Raw genomic sequence first — 19911 nt, forward strand, 5'->3', positions numbered from 1 at the left:
AGCATCGCTTGAAACCAAGAGGCAGAGGTTGCAGCATGGGCCGAGATCGTGCCACCATACTCCAGCCTGGGCAACAGAGCCAAGACTATCTCAAAAATAAATAAATAAAAGAAAAATAAAAAATAAATCAAAACTATTTTTTTGAGCACAAAGTAATTTATTATCCAGTTAAAGTGGAAAAAAAAAAAAAAAGGTCATCAACCCTCCTATTGGAACCTACCTGATAAGGTGTATTTCGTAGTTTAGACTGTCTTACAGCAGCCGCTGCCCCACCGTATGTTGTTTTTCCAGGATAAAAAGGAGAGTCTCCAAGCTGACTGGTTTTAAGGACTGAAGAATTCCCAAGTGACTGCACAGAAACACAATGATAAATTATAAGTCATATGAACCCAGGAGGTGGAGGCTGCAGGGAGCTAAGATGGTGCCACTGCACTGAAGCCTGGGCAACAGAGAAAGACTCTTGTCTCAAAAAAAAAAAAAAAAAATATATATATATATATATATATAAATATATAAATGCAATAAACACTCAAGACTAATGTGATTAAATCCAACCCAGTTAGTACTCACAGGGGAAAGTGTTCCAAAGGCAGACAAGTTGAATGCTGGTTTTTTTGAGCTGGTGGCAGTGTGCTGCGAGAGTGAGTGAGAACGTTCAGCTTCTGGGGACCACAGAGGTGGCAATGAAGTGTTCTTTGAAACAGTTATATCTGAAACAAAATTACATAATCCATAGTAATAACACCAATACAAGATCCTAGATTTTTGTAAATACAAAAATTATATCCAAGTCAGGAAAAAAAAAATCCTATAAAATTTAATTTTACTACCCAAATTATGTACTACCACATGTCAAGAATACCTTTATCAGAAGCTCTTGAAGAAAAACCACTGGTAGTTGAGATGTTATCATCATCATGCTGAGAGGTAGAATCTTTAATTTCCTTTACAAGGGAAAATCCCGAACTGCCAATTGGGAATGCTGAGGATGTAGATGGCTGACAGTGTAATGCAGGGGATTCCAACATAGAGAAATTCAGATGGCTCCGATGAAGAGAAGGCCTTGTTAACACATCTGGATAATTTGAAGCAGTACTAGTTGTTGAAGGTTCTTAAAAGAAAAGCATTAATATTATGAATATACAACTTAGAGCAATACACTACCACAAATGGTTTTTACTTTAAGAAAACACATTATAGTATATAATAGCTTCAATTCAAATCACTGAGGCCTCCCATAAGCCCAATATAACATACTCCTAGCCAAAACAAAGTTTCAACTAAAATTAATTTAAATGAGAGCTAATTTTTTTAAACCAGTAAGAGTGATGTGATATGATACAACAGTTGAAATACAACTATTTTTTGCCAGTTGATTAAACCCATTCACTTTTTTGATGGTGTATTTTGTAATACAGAAAATAACTTGTGCCTTATTTATAGTCCTATCATTCTGAGACCATAAAAAATAAGTTTTACCCATATTTTGATACTGTTGCTTTTATTTCAATATGTCTAATCTTGACTCCCATCTGAAATTAGTTATGATGCAGGAGTAAAGAAAGGATTCAGCTTCACTGTTTTCCAAATGGTTAGCCTGTTTATAACCTAAGGTAATCTCTTAAATAAGCCATCCTTTCCTCAATGATTGAGAAGCCACTGTTACCACATACTAAACCATACTAACTTCCAAGAGTCTTTATTCCTCCCTTCCTCTAATGATGTATCTTTATACTTCCGTACGAGTACCAAATGTTTTAAATATTATGCTTTAGAATAAATTTAATGCCTGTTGAAGTTACTCTACCCCACCTTCCCTTTATTAAAATATGAAATTATTAAAATAAATTCTTTTTCAGAATTTATTTGTTTTCAGGGACATTTTCAAAAACTTTAGAATTGTTTCTAAAGTTCCCCAAAAAGAGGCCTCCAGTTAGGATGGAATAACTGGGACCAGATCAGCCCTTCTACTGTAAACAACTATAAGACTGGAGAAAAAAATATGAGGCTACTGCTTTCAGACAGTGGAAAACAGCACAAAAACTCACAAGGTGAGCCCTACGATTACCCAGCTCTCTGTCTAAGAACATTTTCAGACCTTGAACAGACACCTAAAGTCAAGTAACACAGAGCAGGAAGAAATCAGAATTCAGGGCACTGGAGAGTAGGGAACTGTGCAGAGAGGGTCTCCCAGAAATCCACATGGGAGTGTCCAGTGAGCGGACAGGCTGTACATACTCATAGCAAGACCACCCAAGCCTTACGCAGCAGCTGCTATGGAGTTGAGAAAACAGAGACACCAGACAGTGTACCGTGCTAGGGGAAAAAACAATGCTGAAGACTCTCAAGTTTTAGGGCCATCAGAATTCAGAGATCTCATTAACAATGGCATTCAGCTGATATACCAAAAGGTTCCCCCTTAAAAATAAGGAGTAAGTATATAACTAAAGTAAGATCTACTATGGATCTCTCCTAAAAAGCCACAGGGGAGACAGAGCTTGGAGGCTAAGGCCCACCACATTGGGAGGCTTAGGAAACACCCTGGACTTCCCACAAATATACATTAACACAGCACAAAACTACAACTACGAAAGTTCAAAATTATCATTAACTAAACTGCCTGCTAAAAACAAGAACCAACACTCTTCAGAGGAAGATGACAGAACCAAGAGTCTCTACACATTATCATTCAAAATGCCAATATAGTCAAAACTCAATGTATAGAAAAAAGAAAACTGTGATCGATGCACAGGGTAGGGGGATAGGGGAAAGTAGGTGTTAGAAACTTTAACCAAAGGTAGCAGACAAAGACCTTAAAATATTTAGCATAACAAGACTTTAAAGCAGCTATCTGGAATATGTTCAAAGTTCCTAAAAGAGCCCTTAAAATTATTTTGACTAGGATCACACTGAATTTAAGGTTTTTAAAAAGAACTGATATCATTCCCAACACTGCTTTCCTACCCACCTTTCCTTTGGTTCAGATCTGCTTTATGACCCTCAGTGGAACTTAAGAGAATTTCTTCTTCTAGAGTGTCACACACTTCTTGTTAAAGTGTATGATTTTTTTTTTTTTTGAGACAGTCTCACTTTGTCACCCAGGCTAGAGTGCAGTGGCAATCTCAGCTCACTGCAACCTCCACCTCCCAATTGTTTGATACTGCAAATGGGATCCTTTCTTCTTTCATGTTTTCTAATTGGCTACTGCTTAAATAAGAGAGTGGTCAGGTATTTTCAATATTAACCGTGTGTCAATTGCTACAGTTTCCTTATTCTAACATATTACCACATCCCCATAACTAATTACATTCTTAATATCTAGAAGTGGTGATGATGGACTTCTACCTTATTCCCAACTTTAATGAGATTGCCTCTAATGTTTCACCATTAAATATGATTCTGGGCTGGGTACAGTGGCTCACATCTGTAATCCCAGTACTTTGGGAGGCCGAGGCAGGCAGACGACTTGAGGTCAGGAGTTCAAGACCAGACTGGCCAACACGGCAAAATCCCATCTCTACTAAAAATACAAAAATTACCCGGGCATGGTGGCACGTGCCTGTAATTCCAGCTACTTGCAAGGCTGAAGCATGAGAATCGCTTGAACCTGGGAGGCAGAAGTTGCAGTGAGCTGAGATCGTGCCACTGCATTTCAGCCTGGTTGACAGAGCCCTCTGTCTCAAAAAAAAAAAAAAAAAAAAAAAGATTCTGGTCTTTGGTTTGAAAAACTGACATGCTAAGGAAGTAACAGTTTCTAAACTCCAAATAGAAACAAAGAGTGAATTTTAAATTTTAGCAAATGTCTATTTACTAAAAAGCAAAAATAGGATCATTTTACCTAGTAACATGGTAAACTATATTAAATCCTGAATGACTACTTGCATTAATTGATTAATGCTCTCCTCAGTAAGTATTTTGTGATGTGCTGCTAGACTGTATTTGCCATTCTGCAGTGTTCTTCTGTGTGCTATCTTCCTAAAAAATTGTCTTGGCTGGACACAGTGGCTCACGCCTGTAGTCCCAACACTTTAGGAGGCCAAGGCAGGAGTATCACTTGAGCCCAGGAGTTCAAGACCAGCCTGGGCAACAAACTGAGACTTCATCTCTACTAAAAATTTAAAAAGTCAGCTGGGTGTGATTGCACACACCTGTAGTCCCAGCTACTCAGGAGGCTGAGGTGGGAGGATCACTTGAGCCCAGGAGTTCAAAGCTGCAGTGAGCTCTGATGGCACCACTGCACTCCAGCCTGACCAATAAAGCAAGACTATCTCAAAACTCCTTAAACAATAAAACAATTCTAGATTATTTAGTTCCAAAGTACTGTAACAAAAAAAAAAAAAAAAAACAAAAGCAACTGCAGATAAAAACACTCAACAAACTAAGACTAGAAGGAAACTACAACATAATAAAAGCCATATATGCAAAACCACACTAACATCATACTCAATGATAAAAGACTGAAAGATTTTTCTCTAAGACCAGAAGGCAAAGCTTCTCAATTTCCCCACTTCTATTCAACATAATATTGTAAATTATAGTCAGAGCAATAAGAGAAATAAATAAAACACATCTAAATTGGAAAAGAAAAAGTAAAAAATCGTATTTGCAGTTGACATAATCTTACATGCAAATAACAGTGAAGATTCAGTCAAAAGCTGTTAGAGCAAATTTAGCCAAGTACCAGGATACAAAAATCAACACACAAAAAAATTTGTTTCTATGCACTAATAATGAACAATCTGAAAAGTAAATTAAGAAAACAATTTCATTTATAATAGCACCGAAAAGAATAAAATATTTAGGAATGAACGAAGGTAAAAGATGTGCACATGGAAACTACAAAATAGTACTAAAAGGAAAAAAACATAAATAAACGGAAAAATATCCCGCGTACGTGGACTACAAGACTAAATATTGTTGGGATGTCAATACTATTCAAAGCAATCTATCTACAGATTCAATACAATCTCTCTAAATCCCAAAGACGTTTTTTGCAGAAATAGAAAACCTATCCTAAAATTCATATGGAATCTCAAGGAACCTCAAAATGCCAAAATAATCTTCAAAAACAACAAAGTTGGAGGTCTCATGCTTTCTGATTTTAAAACTTATTACAGAAGTACAGTAATGAAAACAATGTGGCACTGGTGAGAGAGAACAGGAGGTGGGATGTAGTTTCTCCTTCACTTATTTTTTTTTTCTCCTCCTCACAAAACCCGTAACATTACCTCACTGATATTACACATGCTAACCCTGAGGGTTTAGTCACACACAAAGAAAACAGCCATTCTGCGGTGCTCTCATAATGTGTAACCATACCTTTTAAAGAATTCCAGGAATTGGTCTTAGGAGATCCAAAACCAAATCAAGGTTGCAGAGTCCACCTCAGGAAGGAATGCGAAATAATTGATTTACAGCATTGTTGCCACCAGCCAGACCCCTACTGGAGATAATCACCGCAACCAGATATGCTGCCTTGCATACCCTACCCTGTAGTGCTTTGCCCAGCCCAGCCTGCATACCTTACTCCATGTCAATTCCTGTGCTTTGCCTAATAAAAAAAAGTCCTACTGGCTTTTTCCAGGAAGCCAGAAGAGGATCCTTGAGCCTCACCTCCATTGTTTCCCTTGTGCTCAAGCAGAAGCCCTGAAATAAAAGTCCTGTCTGGGAAATCTGCTTGGCTCCGTGTTAATTTCCATTACATGGGAAACCAAAGAGCCTGTGGTCTGTAATACTAGAATAAAGACAAACAACATAGACCATGCAAGTGAACACAGGGCCCAGAAACAAACTACCATATTTGATCAAACGATCTTCAACAAGGATTTCAAGACCACTCAATGGGAAAAAGATGGTCTCTTTATTAAATGGTTTGAAAAACTGGATATCCACATGGAAAAGAATGAACCCTTATCTTGAACCATATATGAAAATTAACTCTAAATGGATTAAAGACCAAAGTATAACACCCAAAACTAAAAAACTTTTAGAAGAAAACAGAATTTCAGGACATGAGATTTGACAATGATTTATTAAATATGACACTAAAAGCACAGGCCACAGAAGCAAAAACAAACAAACAGGACTACATCAAATGTAAAAACTTTTACGCATCAAAGGATGTAATCAACAGAGTAAAAGGCCAACCTACAGGATGGGAGAAAATATCCACAAATTATATATGTGATAAGGGATTAATATCCAGAACATAGAAAGAACTCCAATCCCCAGTGAAAATGGCTTTTATCAAAAAGGCAATAATGGATGCTGGTGAGGATGTAGAGAAAGGAGAATCCTTGTACACTGTTGTTGGTGGGAATGTCAATTAGTACAGTCATTATGGAGAACATCATTGAGGTTTCTCACAAAAACTAAAAGTAGAACCACAATATGATCCAGCAATCCCACTGCTGGGTATATATCCAAGATAAAGGAAATTAGTACATCAAAGAGATAATCTGCACTCACATATTTATTGCAGCACTATTCACAATAGCCAAGATATGGAATTGACCTAAGTATCCATCCACAAATGAATGGACAAAGAAACTGTGCTACATATACACAATGGAGTATTATTCAGCCATTAAAAAAAAAAGAATTAAATCTTGCCATTTGCAACAATATAGATGGAACTGTAGAACATCACATTAAGTGAAATAAGCCAGGCACAAAAAGACAACTATCACATGTTCTCAAATGTGACAGCTTTAAAAAAAAAAAGGGCGGGGGGGACTGTTCCATGGAGACAGAGAATGGAATGACAATTACCAGTAGGGAACTCATGGAGACAGAGAATAGAATGATGGTTACCAGAAGATAGAAAGGGTGGTGGTGAACGGGAGATAAACAGAGGACACAAAAATACAGTTAGAAGGAGTAAGATCTAGTGTTTGGTAGCATACAATACAGCAAATATAACAACAATTCATCGTCTTATTTCAAAATAGCTAAAAGAGTGGAATTAGAACGTGCTAACACAAAGAAATAAATTCTAAGGGTAACGGACATCCCAATTACCCTGATTTGATCAGTACACATTGTATGTTTATATCAAAATATTACATGTACCCCATATATGTGTACAAATATTATGTATTATGTAATAATTAAAAATAAACCTTTTTTTAAAAAAGGTAAATCCAAGCAAAATATAAAAAAGAATTCCTACAACCCCCCCCCCAAAAAGAAGTTGATTAAAAAGTGGGCAAAGAACCGAAATAGGCATTTCTCTAAGATTACAGACAGATGGCCAAAGAGTATATGAAAAGATGTTCAACATCACTAACCATCAGAGAAATGCAAATTAAAACCACAGTGAGATAACATTTCATACCCATCAGGACAGCTATTAACAAGAAAGGGGAAAATAAATGTTAGTAAGGATGTGAAGAAATTGTACACTATCAGTGGGAATATAAAACAGTGCAGCCACTATGGAAATAGTAATTTCTCAAAAAATTAAGGACAGAATTTCCTTATGATCTAGCAATTCCACTCTGGGTATATACCCAAAGGAACTGAAAGCAAGGTCTCAAAGAGATTTGTGCGCTCATGTTCACAGCAGCATCATTCACAAGAGCCAATAGGTAGATGCAACTCAAATCTCCATCAACAGACAAATGGATAAGCAAAATGTGATATATACATTCAATATATTATTCTGCCTTAAAAAGGAAATTGTGATACATGCTACAACATGTAGAACCTTGAAGGCATTATGCTAAGTGAAATAAAGCCAATAACAAAGACAAATGCTGTATGATTAATTAACATGAGGTACATGAGATAAACATTAATTAACATGAGGTACTTAACAGAGATAGTACTGTAGAACTGTGACTTGGCAGGGCCTGAGGGGAGAGAGGAAATGAGGTGGTATTGTTCAATGGGTATAGACTTCCAGTTTTGTAAGATGAAAAATTCTGAGATGAAAGGTGGTAATGGTTGCGCAATAATGAGAATATACTTAAAGTCACTGAACAGTGCACTGCAAAATAACATAAATTATGTTATATATATTTTACTGCGATTCAAAAACAAATGTTTCCATCGCAGCTAAAAAGACAATGAATTTTTAAAAATAATTATTCATTAAAAATCCTATTTTAAAAATCTGATAGAATATCTAAATTTATTTTATATATAATAATTTATTATCAGGAGGACTCAGGTTAACAGAGATACTGGGCCGGGTGTGATGGCTCACGCGTGTAATGCTAGCACTTTGGGAGGCTGAGGCAGGCAGATCACGAGGTCAGGAGATAGAGACCATTCTGGCTAACACGGTGAAACCCCATCTCTACTAAAAATACAAAAAATTAGCCGGGCATGGTGGCGGGTGCCTGTAGTCCCAGCTACTTGGGAGGCTGAGGCAGGAGAATGGCGTGAACCCGGGAGGCAGAGGTTGTAGTGAGCCGAGATCATGCCACTGCACTCCAGCCTGGGTGACAGAGCAAGAATCTGTCTCAAAACAAAACAAAACAAAATACCAGAGATACTGTCTGGGGCTTAGAAATCCACTGGCAGAGGTATCTAAACCAATCCAATCAGCATTTACACATAATAAATATTTCAATTTATCTGCAATCAGGATTTACATACACATAGGCTGAAACGTTTCCTGGGGTATCAAGTATTCCAATATTACTGTAGTATATTATACTACAAAAATGCTTTTTACTTATCCCATTCTCTCATCCCTGCATCAGTTTCTCCTATAAGAGAAAAGTGACAGGATAATTTTCCAACTCTTGGCAGGACATCAACTAAATCTAGTATATACAGACACCAAAGAGGAAAAAGAAATCCAACACAGGCCAGGTGTGGTGGCTCATGCCTATAATCCCAGTGCTTTTAGGAGGCTGAGGCAGGAGGATCACTTGAGGCCAGGAGTTCAAGACCAGCCTGGGCAACATAATGAGGCCTCACCCCTACTAAAAATTTTTAAAACATAGCTAGGCATGGCAGCACACTCTTGTAGTCCCAGCTACCTGGGAGGCTGAGGAGGAGAATGTAAAGTGAGTCACACCGTTTTTTGTTTCCCAGGGCATACAAAAGTTATGTTTACACTACACTATAGCCTATTAAGTGTGCAATAGCATTATGACAATAAAAACAATGTACCTACTTTAAAAAAAAAATTGCTAACAAATAACAATCTGCTGAGCCTTCAGAAAGTCATAATCTTTTAGGTGGTGTTAACAGGTCTTTGCCTCAATGTTGATGGCTACTGACTGATCAGGGTGATGAGTACTGAAGGCTGGGGTGGTGGTGGCAATTTCTTAAAATAAGACAACAATGAAGTTTGCCTCATCGATTGACTATTCCTTTAAAAGATTTCTCTGTGGCATGCAACATTTTTGATAGCATTCTAACTGCAGAATTTTCAAAATGGGAGTCAGTCCTCTCAAATTTTGCTGCTGCTGTATCAACTAAGTTTATGTAATATTCCATATTATTCTGTAATCTTAAAAATGTGCACAGTATCTTTACCAAGAGTAGATTCCATCTCAAGAAATCACTTTCACCAGGCGTGGTGGCTCACACCTACAATCCCAGCACTTCCCGAGGCCGAGCGGGGCGGATCACAAGATCAGGAGCTAGAGATGATCCTTGCCAACACGGTGAAACCCCATTTCTACTAAAAATACAAAAAATTAGCTGGGCGTAATTTTTTGTAAAAATACAAAAAATACAAAAAATATGCCTTAGTCCCAGCTACTCGGGAGGCCGAGGCAGGAGAATTGCTTGATCCCAGGAGGCGGAAGTTGCAGTGGGCTGAGATTGCACCACTGCATTCCAGAGTGGGCAACAGAGCAAGACTGTCTCAAAAAAAAAAAGAAAGCACTTTCTTTGCTCATCCATAAGAAGCAACTCCTCATCCATTCAAGTTTGAGTGTAAGATGCTACAGTAATTCAGTCACATCTTCATACTCCACTTCTAATTCTAGTTCTCTATTTCTACCACATTTGTAACATTTGTAGTTCCTTCCTCCACTGAAGTCCTGAACCCCTCAAAGTTATCCATGGGGATTGGAATCAACTTTCTCTAAACTCCTATTCATGTTAATATTTGAACCTCCTCCCGTAAATCACAAATGATTTTTCTCCCCCCAGTTAGCCTTGACTCGAAACTCAACGAATGTTCTTAATGTCATCTAGAATGGTGAATCTTTTCCAAAAGGTTTTCAATTTACTTTACCCAGATCTATCTGAGGAATGACTATGACAGCTATAGCCATATGAAAGGTTATTTCTTAAATAATGAGACTGGAAAGTCAAAATGCCTCCTTGATCCATGGGCTGCAGAATGGACATTGTATTAATAATTAAGCATGAGAACAACATTAATCTCGATGCACATCTCATTACAGCTCTTGGGTGACCAGATGCACTATCAATGAGCAGTGGCTATTTTGAAAAGCATCTTTTTGTCCCCAAGCAAGAGGTCTCAACAACACGGGCTTAAAATGTTCAGTAAACCATGCTGTAAATAAATGTGCCATCATCCAGGTTTTGTTGTTCCAATTACACAGCACAGGCAGAGTAGATTTAGCATAATTCTTAAGAGCCCTAGGATCTTTGAAATGGTAAATAAGTACTGGCTTCAACTTACAATCACCAGTTGCATTAACCCCTAATAAGAGATTAGCCTATCCTTTGAAGCCAGGTATTGACATCTCTTCTCCAAATATCAAAATCCTAGATGGTATCTTCTTCCAACAGGAGACCACGTTTCATCTGAAAATGTGTTGTGCTGCGTAGTCATCTGATACAGTTTAGATGTCTGTCCCCTCCAAATCCTATGTTGAAATGTCATCCCCAATGTTGGGAGTGGGGTCGAATGGGAAGTCTTCGGGTCATGGGGGCAGATTCCTCATGAATGGCTTGGTATCCTCCCCAGGGTAATGGCCTCAAGTGATATTTGGTTATTAAAAAGAGTCTGGGACCTCTCTGCTCTTGCTCCCTTCTCTCTCCATGTGACTGATATGCCTGCTCCCACTCTGCCTTCTGCCATGAGTAAAAACCTCCTGAGATCACACTAAAAGCCAAGCAGATGCTGGTGCCATGCCCACACAGCTTGCAGAACCATGAGCCAAATAAGCTTCTCTTCTTTATGAATTACCCAGTCTCGGGTATTCCTTTGTAGAATGCAAAATGGATTAATACACCACCTTCGTCAGTGCTTTTAGCTAAATCTTCTGGATAACTTATTGCAGCTCCTACATCAGCACTTGTTGCTTCATCTTGCCCTTTTATGTTATAGAGACAGATTCTTTCCTTAAACCTCATGAATAAATCTCCGCTGGCTTCCAACTTTTCTCCTGCAGGTTTCTCATCTCTCTCAGCCTTCACAGAATTCAAGGGAGTTAGGGCTTGCTCTGGATTACGCTTTGGCTTAAGGGAATGTTGTAGCTAGTTTGATCGTCTATCCAAACCACTCAAACTTTCTACACATCAGCAACTGGTTGCTCTGCATTCCTATTATCCTTTGTGTGTTAACTAGAGCAGCACTTTTAATTTCCATCAATAACTTTTCCTTTGCATTCACAAGTTGGCTAACTGGTACAAGAGGCCTAGCTTCAGGCCTGTCTCAGCTGTCCACATGCCTTCCCTCACTAAACTTAAGTACTTACAGCTTTTGGATAAAAGACGGGGAACTCTAATTTTCACTGGAACACTCAGAGGCCATTGTAAGGTTATTAATTAGCCTAATTTCAATATTGTCAGAGAATAGGGAGGCCCAGAAAGAGGGAGAGAAAAGGGGAATAGCCAGTCGGTGGAGCAGCCGGAACACACACAACATTCACTGATTAAGTTCATCATCTTATATGGTTGTGGCTCGTGGCACCCCAGAACAATTACAATAGTAATACCAAAGAACACTGATTACCATGATAGATACTGAATTTAAAAGTTTGAAATACTGCAAGAATTACCAAAATGTAACAGACACAAGGTGAGCGTGTGCTGGTGGAAAAATGGCACTGTTCAACTTTCTTGACATGGGATTGCCACAAACTCAATTTGTAAAAAATGCAGTATGTGCAAAGTGTAATAACATATGTATTTATAAAATTAATATTTAGTAAACAACTAAATTTATTTAGGACTGCCATGTTAGCTTTCCAGAGCCTGACATTACTTCAACAGCAGATATATAGTCATGCACCACATAAGAACAGTCAACTAGCCTGGCGCAGTGGCTCACGCCTGTAATCCCAGCACTTTGGGAGGCTGAGGCGGGCGGATCACGAGGTCAGCAGATAGAGACCATCCTGGCTAACACGCTGAAACCCCGTCTTTACTAAAAATACAAAAACATTAGCCGGGCATGGTGATGGGCGCCTGTAGTCCCAGCTACTCGGGAGGCTAAGGCAGGAGAATGGCATGAACCCGGGAGGCGGAGCTTGCAGTGAGCCAAGATCACACCACTGCACTCCAGTCTGGGCAACAGAGCAAGACTCCGTCTCAAAAAATAAAAATAAAAAACAATCAACTACAGAACACATATGCAACAGTGGTCCCATAAGATTATGAAGAAGCTGAAAAATCTGTATCACCTAGTAACATCATAGTCATCCTAAGGCCTTAGTGCAATATATTACTCAGGAGTCTGCAGGCATGCCGATATCTTTTATATCATATGTACTTTTTCTATGCTTATACATGTTTAGATACACAAATATTCACTATTATAATTGCCTACAGTATTCAGCACAGTAACAGGCTGTGCAGTAAATAAATCCAGTGTTGCCAGTCAAATAAAACTAGAGCACATACATTTATGTACTCTATATAATACTATACTTGGTAATGATAATAAATGACTGTGTAACTGTTTTATGTATTTACTATACCTTTTATCACTAGAGTATACTATCCTTCCACTTACATTAAAAAAAAAAAAAATTGGGTCCCAGGTGGTGGCTCACACCTGTAATCCCAGCACTTTGAGAGGCCAACGCAGGCGGCTCATTTGAGGCCAGTTCAAGCCCAGCCTAAGCAACACAGTTAGACCTCGTCTCTACAAAAAAAATTTTTTAAATTAGCTGGGTGTGGTGGCACATGCTTACAGTCCCAACTACTTGGGAGGCTGAGGTGGGAGGATCGCTTGAGCCTGGAAGGTTGAGGTTGCAGTGAGCCATGATTGCGCCACTGTACTCCTGGGTAACAGATCGAGACCTTGTCTTTAAAAAAAACAAAAGTCAACTGTAAACAGCCTCAGGTAAGTCCTTCTGGAAGTATTCCAGAAGAAGGCATTGTTATCACAGGAGATGACAGCTCCATGCATGTTACTGCCTCTGAAGAGTATCCACTGGGTCAAGATGTCGGGGCAGAAGGCCATGATACTGATGATACTGACTTTACGTAGGGCTAAGTTAATGTGTGCATGTCTTAATTGTAAACAAAAGTTTTAAAAGTTAAGGAAAAAAACAGTACTATAGAAAAAAGCTTAGAGAATAAGGACATTAAAAATATTTTTGTTCAGCTATATAATCTATTTATGTTTTAAGCTAACTGTTTTAACAAGAGTAAAAGTTTTTTACATTTCAAAAATTTATAAATAAGTTAGCGAAGGTTTATTGTTGAAGAAAAATCTTTTAGTAAATTATAACCTAAGTGAACAGTGTTTATAAAGTTTACAGTACTGTACAATAATGTTTTTAGGCCTTCAGATTCACTGATACTCACTCACTGACTCACCCAGAGCAGCTTCCAGTCCTGTAAGCTTCCTTTAGGATTAAGTATCCTAAACAAGCATACCATTTTTTATCTTTTATATCATATGTACCTTTTCTATGCTTATATATGTTTAGATACACAAATATTCACTATTATAATTGCCTACAGTATTCAACACAGTAACAGGCTGTGCAGGTTTGTAACCTAGGAATAGGCTACTGCCTAGGTAAGAGTAGGCTTAGTCAGTGTGAGTATACACTATGATATTTGCAGTGACAAAACTGCCTAACAATGTATTTCTCAGAATGTATCCCCATAGTTAAGCAACACATAACTGAGTGTTTTGAGAATGCACTGTCAAATTTAAGTGTAATGCTTCACAGAGTAAATATGAACTGCAATTTCTCTGTAATATCTAGTAAGATCTATATTCATCTTATTGGGGAGTTTAATAAGATGTGTGAGTCACATAAGTCACTCTTATGTGACTACCGGTATTAATAAGTAGACACAGGTCAAGGCAGACTGTAAGAAATGTCTGGCCAACATGGTGAAATCCTGTCTCTACCAAGAAGTACAAAAAATTAGCCGGGCGTGGTGGCAGGTGCCTGTAATCCTGGCTACTCAGGAGGCTGAGCAGGAGAAATGCTTGAATCCGGGAGGCGGAGGTTGCAGTGAGCTGAGATCACGCCACTGCACTCCAGCCTAGACAACAGAGCAAGACTCCACCTCAAAAAACAAAACAAAAACAAAAACAAAAAAAAAACAAGAACTGACTGGGACTTACAAGGTTTAAGATAGCAGGATTCAGATCTAAGACAAGCATGAGGCAGAAAAATGCTATCAAGTTTTTGAAGTAGGCCAGGCACGGTGGCTCACACCTGTAATCCTAAGCACTTTGGGAGGCCAAGGCAGGCAGATCGCTTCTGCTCAGGAGTCCAGTCTGGGCAAAATGGCGAAACCCCATCTCTACTAAAAAAAAAAAAAAAAAATTAGCCAGGCCTGGTGGTCCACACCTGTAGTCCCAGCTACTTGGGGGGCTGAGGTGGGAGGATCACTTGAGCCAGGAGGTGGAGGTTGCAGTGAGCTGACATTGTGCCACTGCACTTCAGCCTGTGTAACAGAGTGAGACCTTGGCTCAAAAAAAGAAAATAAAAAAAATTTTTTAAGTTTTTGAAGTAGGTAACAAATTGCTGCCCACAATTTGCTTCTAAATATATCAGGTGAGCTGGCGGTAGGAAGGTAGGGAAATAGATGTGGGAAGAGTAAACAAGATCAGCCATGACTTGATTATTGTTGGAGCTCAGTGATGGGGAGCTGGGGGCAGCGGGTCGGCAGGGAGGGGGGTGTCATTGTACTATCCTCTTTATTTCTCTAGGTTGAAAAATTTTCCATATTAAAGTTTAGAAGTTATGCACAAACGTGTGTATAATATACTTGTAAGAGAAAATCTTCCTTATATCAGTGTGAGTTGACCTTGGCATAAATTCAACCTGCTACTTTCATGAAAACACAAATACACACAAACTGTACAGAGAATGAGAAACTCCATGTCTTTCACCCCTAAATTCTTCAAGTCAGTTAATCCTTACAAATATGTTCACTAGGATAGAACAGATCGTTTCTTTTTTTTTTTTTTTTTTTTTTTGAGATGGAGTTTCGCTCTTGTTGCCCAGGCTAGAGTGCAATGGCACGATGTCGGCTCACTGCAACCTCCGCCTCCCAGGTTCAAGCGATTCTCCTGCCTCAGCCTCTCGAGTAGCTGGGATTACAGGCATGCGCCACCATGCCCTGCTAATTTTGTATTTCAGTAGAGATGGGGTTTCTCCATGTTGATCAGGCTGGTCTCAAAGTCCCGACCTCAGGTGATCCACCCGCCTTGGCCTCCCAAAGTGCTGGGATTACAGGTGTGAGCCACTGCACCCGACCAGAACAGATCGTTTCTATAACCATCTTAGAAAAGATAGTCACTGTGGATATACTAGAACTCTCTAACCAAAAGGAAACAAATCTCATAACCAGGAAACAGAGGGGGAAAAAAACAGAAAAAGAAAAGCCAGAGTCCCTTTCACCGGCCAGAAAATAAAGTAACAGAGGCAGTCAGCTTAGAGATCTACCAGATAAAGCCTCAAGATGGCTGCTGGTAATATATTTAAAAGCAATTTTGAAAAGTACAGCTATTAAAACTTTAGTTACTCTAATAAAAGTAAGTGGACATTCAAAGAATACATCTAGTTGAACATTACTAAGAAAAATTAGATTTGCCATTTCTCTAAAATAAAAACCATTCTTTCGGGGCCATTTCATTATCACTATTTTTTACTACGGACAGATCAGGCAGGGAGACGTTGCTAAGCACACCAAAATTAACAGGGCATATATCCAAATCAATTATTTATTTGAGACTTTAACATAGGACTACAAAAAGTTTTGTAATTATGTATTTCAAAACATGTAGTGAAAGAAAAAATATTTATACTGAAAGAAACATGGCCGGGCGCGGTGGCTCAAGCCTGTAATCCCAGCACTTTGGGAGGCCGAGACGGGCGGATCACGAGGTCAGGAGATCGAGACCATCCTGGCTAACGCGGTGAAACCCCGTCTCTACTAAAAAATACAAAAAAAACTAGCCGGGCGCGGTGGCCGGCGCCTGTAGTCCCAGCTACACGGGAGGCTGAGGCAGGAGAATGGCGTAAACCCGGGAGGCGGAGCTTGCAGTGAGCTGAGATCCGGCCACTGCACTCCAGCCTGGGCGACAGAGCGAGACTCCGTCTCAAAAAAAAAAAAAAGAAAGAAACATACACTGAGAGATAAGTTGGGCTTCATCAAAATTTAAAACTTGTGCTTTAAAGGATAGGATTGGCTTGGCACTGTGTCTCACGCTGGTAATCCCAGCACTTTGGGAGGCCGAGTCGGGTGGATTATCCGAAGTCAGGATTTCGAGACCAGCCTGGCCAACATGGTGAAACCCCATCTCTACTAAAAATACAAATAATTGGCCAGGTACAGGGGCACACGCCTGTAATCCCAGCTACTTGGGAGGCTGAGGAAGAAGAATCGCTTGAACCTGGCAGGCAGAGGTTGCAGTGAGTCAAGATCCAAGATCGCGCCACTGCACTCCAGCCTGGTGACAGAGTGAGACTCTATTTCAAAACAAAACAAAACAAAAAAAAAAAGGGCTGGGCGCAGTGGCTCATGCCTGTAATCCCAGCACTTTGGGAGGCTGAGGTGGGCGGATCACGAGGTCAGAAGATGAGACCATCCTGGCTAACATGGTGAAACCCCATCTCTACTAAAAATATAAAAAATTAGCCGGGCGCAGTGGCAGGCGTCTGTAGTTCCAGCTACTTGGGAGGCTGAGGCAGGAGAATGGTGAGAACCCAGGAGGCGGAGTTTGCAGTGAGCCGAGATAGCAGCCTGGGCAACAGAGCGAGATTCCATCTCAATAAATAAATAAATAAATAAACAAATAAAACGCTGATAAAAAAAAAGATACCCAATTGGAACCTGATTATCATCCTCCTCCCACACGGTTTATGTACTGCCTGATTAGATTTAACATAACTAGGTAATATATTCAAAATTAGGGCATGAAAACCTATCATTCATGACAAAATATCCACATTTTACTGACCTTCTGTATTACTGACTGCTGGCTCAGGTGTGATTCTCCCATCAGTAATATTAGAGCTCTCCTCATCGGCATATATCAGATGGTCCTCTTTATTTTCGGGCCAGCGTGGAACCTCGCTTGTGTCTGTTGAACAGCTGCATACATCTTCATTCTTGTTGAAGTATCTTTGTAGCCACCCTGGCACAATATTCTTAACAGACTCTGTAACCCTGCTAAGAATGCCCTATTGGGAGAAAAAACATATTATGACAGTTTCAGAAACTTATCTTTTTAAAGTAAGTACCTACTTACTGAAAGCCAGGCCAAGCAAAATACAAAGGTGTCCAACAAGTTTGCTAAAATTCAGTTACTACAGTTACTGCTAACATAATGGTTTTTACAAATTCTATAGATGTGAAATTCTTTCTTCTATATGCATACACAAGCCAATAATTGTTCCAAATGGCTGTGCTATTCTAATCCTTAAGAAAACCCCAAAAGGCCATCAAATACACAATACCGAGTTTAGATTTACTAATATGTAATACATGTTTTAATCCCAGAGAAAAGGCATCCATTTTTTTCCCAGTATGTTAAAACAAACACAAACAACACTTTCAATAGCTTTCTCAAGCAATTATTTTACCATACATTCTTTAAGAAAAATAAAAATTCAGATAAGTAGAAACAGAGTTAAAAAAAAAAAAACAGTAACTAAAACAATCTGGCCGAGTGAGGGGGCTCATGCCTGTAATCCTAGCACTTCGTCGGGGCTGAGGTGGGCAGATCACCTGAGGTCGGGAGTTCAAGACCAGCCTGACCAATATGGAGAAACCCCGTCTCTACTAAAAATACAAAAAATTAGCTGGGCATGGTAGTGCATGCCTATAATCCCAGCTACTCAGGAGGCTGAGGCAGGAGAATCGCTTAAACCTGGGAGACAGAGGTTACAGGGAGCCCAGATTGCACCATGGCACTCTAACCAGGACAACAAGAGCAAAACTCCATCTCAAAAAAAAAAAAAAAAAAAAAATTAATCCAACAAAAATAAACTCAAGAAACAACCTTTTCTGATGCTGAAATTTCACTACAGCAAATGTGGGCTGAAAATCTCAGTGATTAATTTTATTACGGTGACTTTTTTTTTTTTTTTTGAGACGGAGTTTTGCTCTTGTTGCCCAGGCTGGAGGGCAATGGCATGATCTTGGCTCACCACAACCTCAGCCTCCCGAGTTCAAGTGATTTTCCTGCCTCAGCCTCCCAAGTACCTGGGATTACAGGCATGTGCCACCACACCCAGCTAATTTTGTATTTTTAGTAGAGACGGGGTTTCTCCATGTTGGTCAGGCTGGTCTTGAACTCCCGGCCTCAGGTGATCCGCCCGCCTCCGCCTCCCAAAGTGCTGGGATTACAGGCATGAGCCCCCATGCCCAGCTATTACGGTAACTTTTAAAAGAAGGAAGGGAAAATAATGTGGTATAATAGCTATCAGTATTATTTTTATTGTAGTTTGGCTATGTGCCAGATACTATTCTAAGCAATTTATACATATTATTCAGTTTAATCCTCACCATAACTTTATGAACTAATATTCCCACCTTATGGATAAAAGAGAGATAATGAAGTTAAATATCTTGCCCAAAGTACAAACACAACTACCACAGTATATCTAAGATAGAGTAAAAGTATGGGCTTTGGGATTGCCAGGACCTAGCGTAAAATTTGAGGACGTCCCTGTACTTGGATTTACTGTAGGTAAAATAAGAATATCTCTGCCTCCTATTATTTATAGTAATTATAATGAAAATCAAATGAAATAATGTGAAGGCATGTATCAATTTACAAGGTATAATAGAAACATACTGAAAACTTTTTTACTAACAAGGAAAAAAGCTGACAATAGACAAACGGGGGTAAGGTAACCAATTTTAGGCAACAATTTCTTTCACAAAGCAGATTTAGTAGGGCGTCAGAGAAAAAGTCAAAGAAAGGAAAAAAACGACTCAGTAGGTACAGAAAACAATAAAGTCAAGGCAGAATATATAAATCTACCTAGAAGGGAAACTCAAGACAGAGGCCTTAAAATATCCTGCTAACAAAAAAAATGGAAGACACTTCTGATACAGGCACTTGAATAGTAATGTCCTTACTATTTGAAAAGGTATAGGTAACAACTGAGAAGCATGTAATTTTTTTTTATGTATTGTGCAAATTTTCAACAGATCTACAAGTAAGCTCTCTATCAAACACATGAAGCCAAGTTCTAGAACACTAACTACTGAACAACATAAATTCACTGTTCCCTTTTTCTTTGCTAATATTACAGTATTAGTTACTATGGAAAGAAAGACTATATACCTATATCCAATATTTAATATTTGTAAAAACACACCTAATACTAGTTACTTATCCCATTTCCATACTTCAAGACTTGAAAGTGTTTACAAACTATAATACAGTTAAAGACAGACTTAAGGCTGGGCGTGGTGGCTCATGCCTATAATCTCAGCACTTTGAGAGGCTGAGGCATGGGGATCACTTGCAGTCAGGAGTTCCAGACCAGCCTGACCAATATGGTGAAACCCCATCTCTACTAAAAATACAAAAAG

General features: G+C 39.1%; 1 protein-coding gene across 3 annotated transcripts in view; it reads right to left on the reverse strand.

The window, feature by feature from the left end:
- Nucleotides 1–19911, reverse strand: part of NUP153 (nucleoporin 153) — a 93756-nt gene that overhangs the window by 57348 nt on the left and 16497 nt on the right. For all 3 annotated transcript variants that reach the window (XM_021936580.2, XM_021936581.2, NM_001302105.1), the window contains 4 exon segments: nucleotides 17324–17546; nucleotides 863–1111; nucleotides 571–710; nucleotides 221–349 (listed from right to left, as the gene is read on the reverse strand). In XM_021936580.2, the coding sequence (XP_021792272.1) occupies nucleotides 221–349; nucleotides 571–710; nucleotides 863–1111; nucleotides 17324–17546 (741 nt within the window).

Source organism: Papio anubis, chromosome 6, assembly GCF_008728515.1.
Source record: "Papio anubis isolate 15944 chromosome 6, Panubis1.0, whole genome shotgun sequence".
NCBI lineage: Eukaryota > Metazoa > Chordata > Mammalia > Primates > Cercopithecidae > Papio > Papio anubis.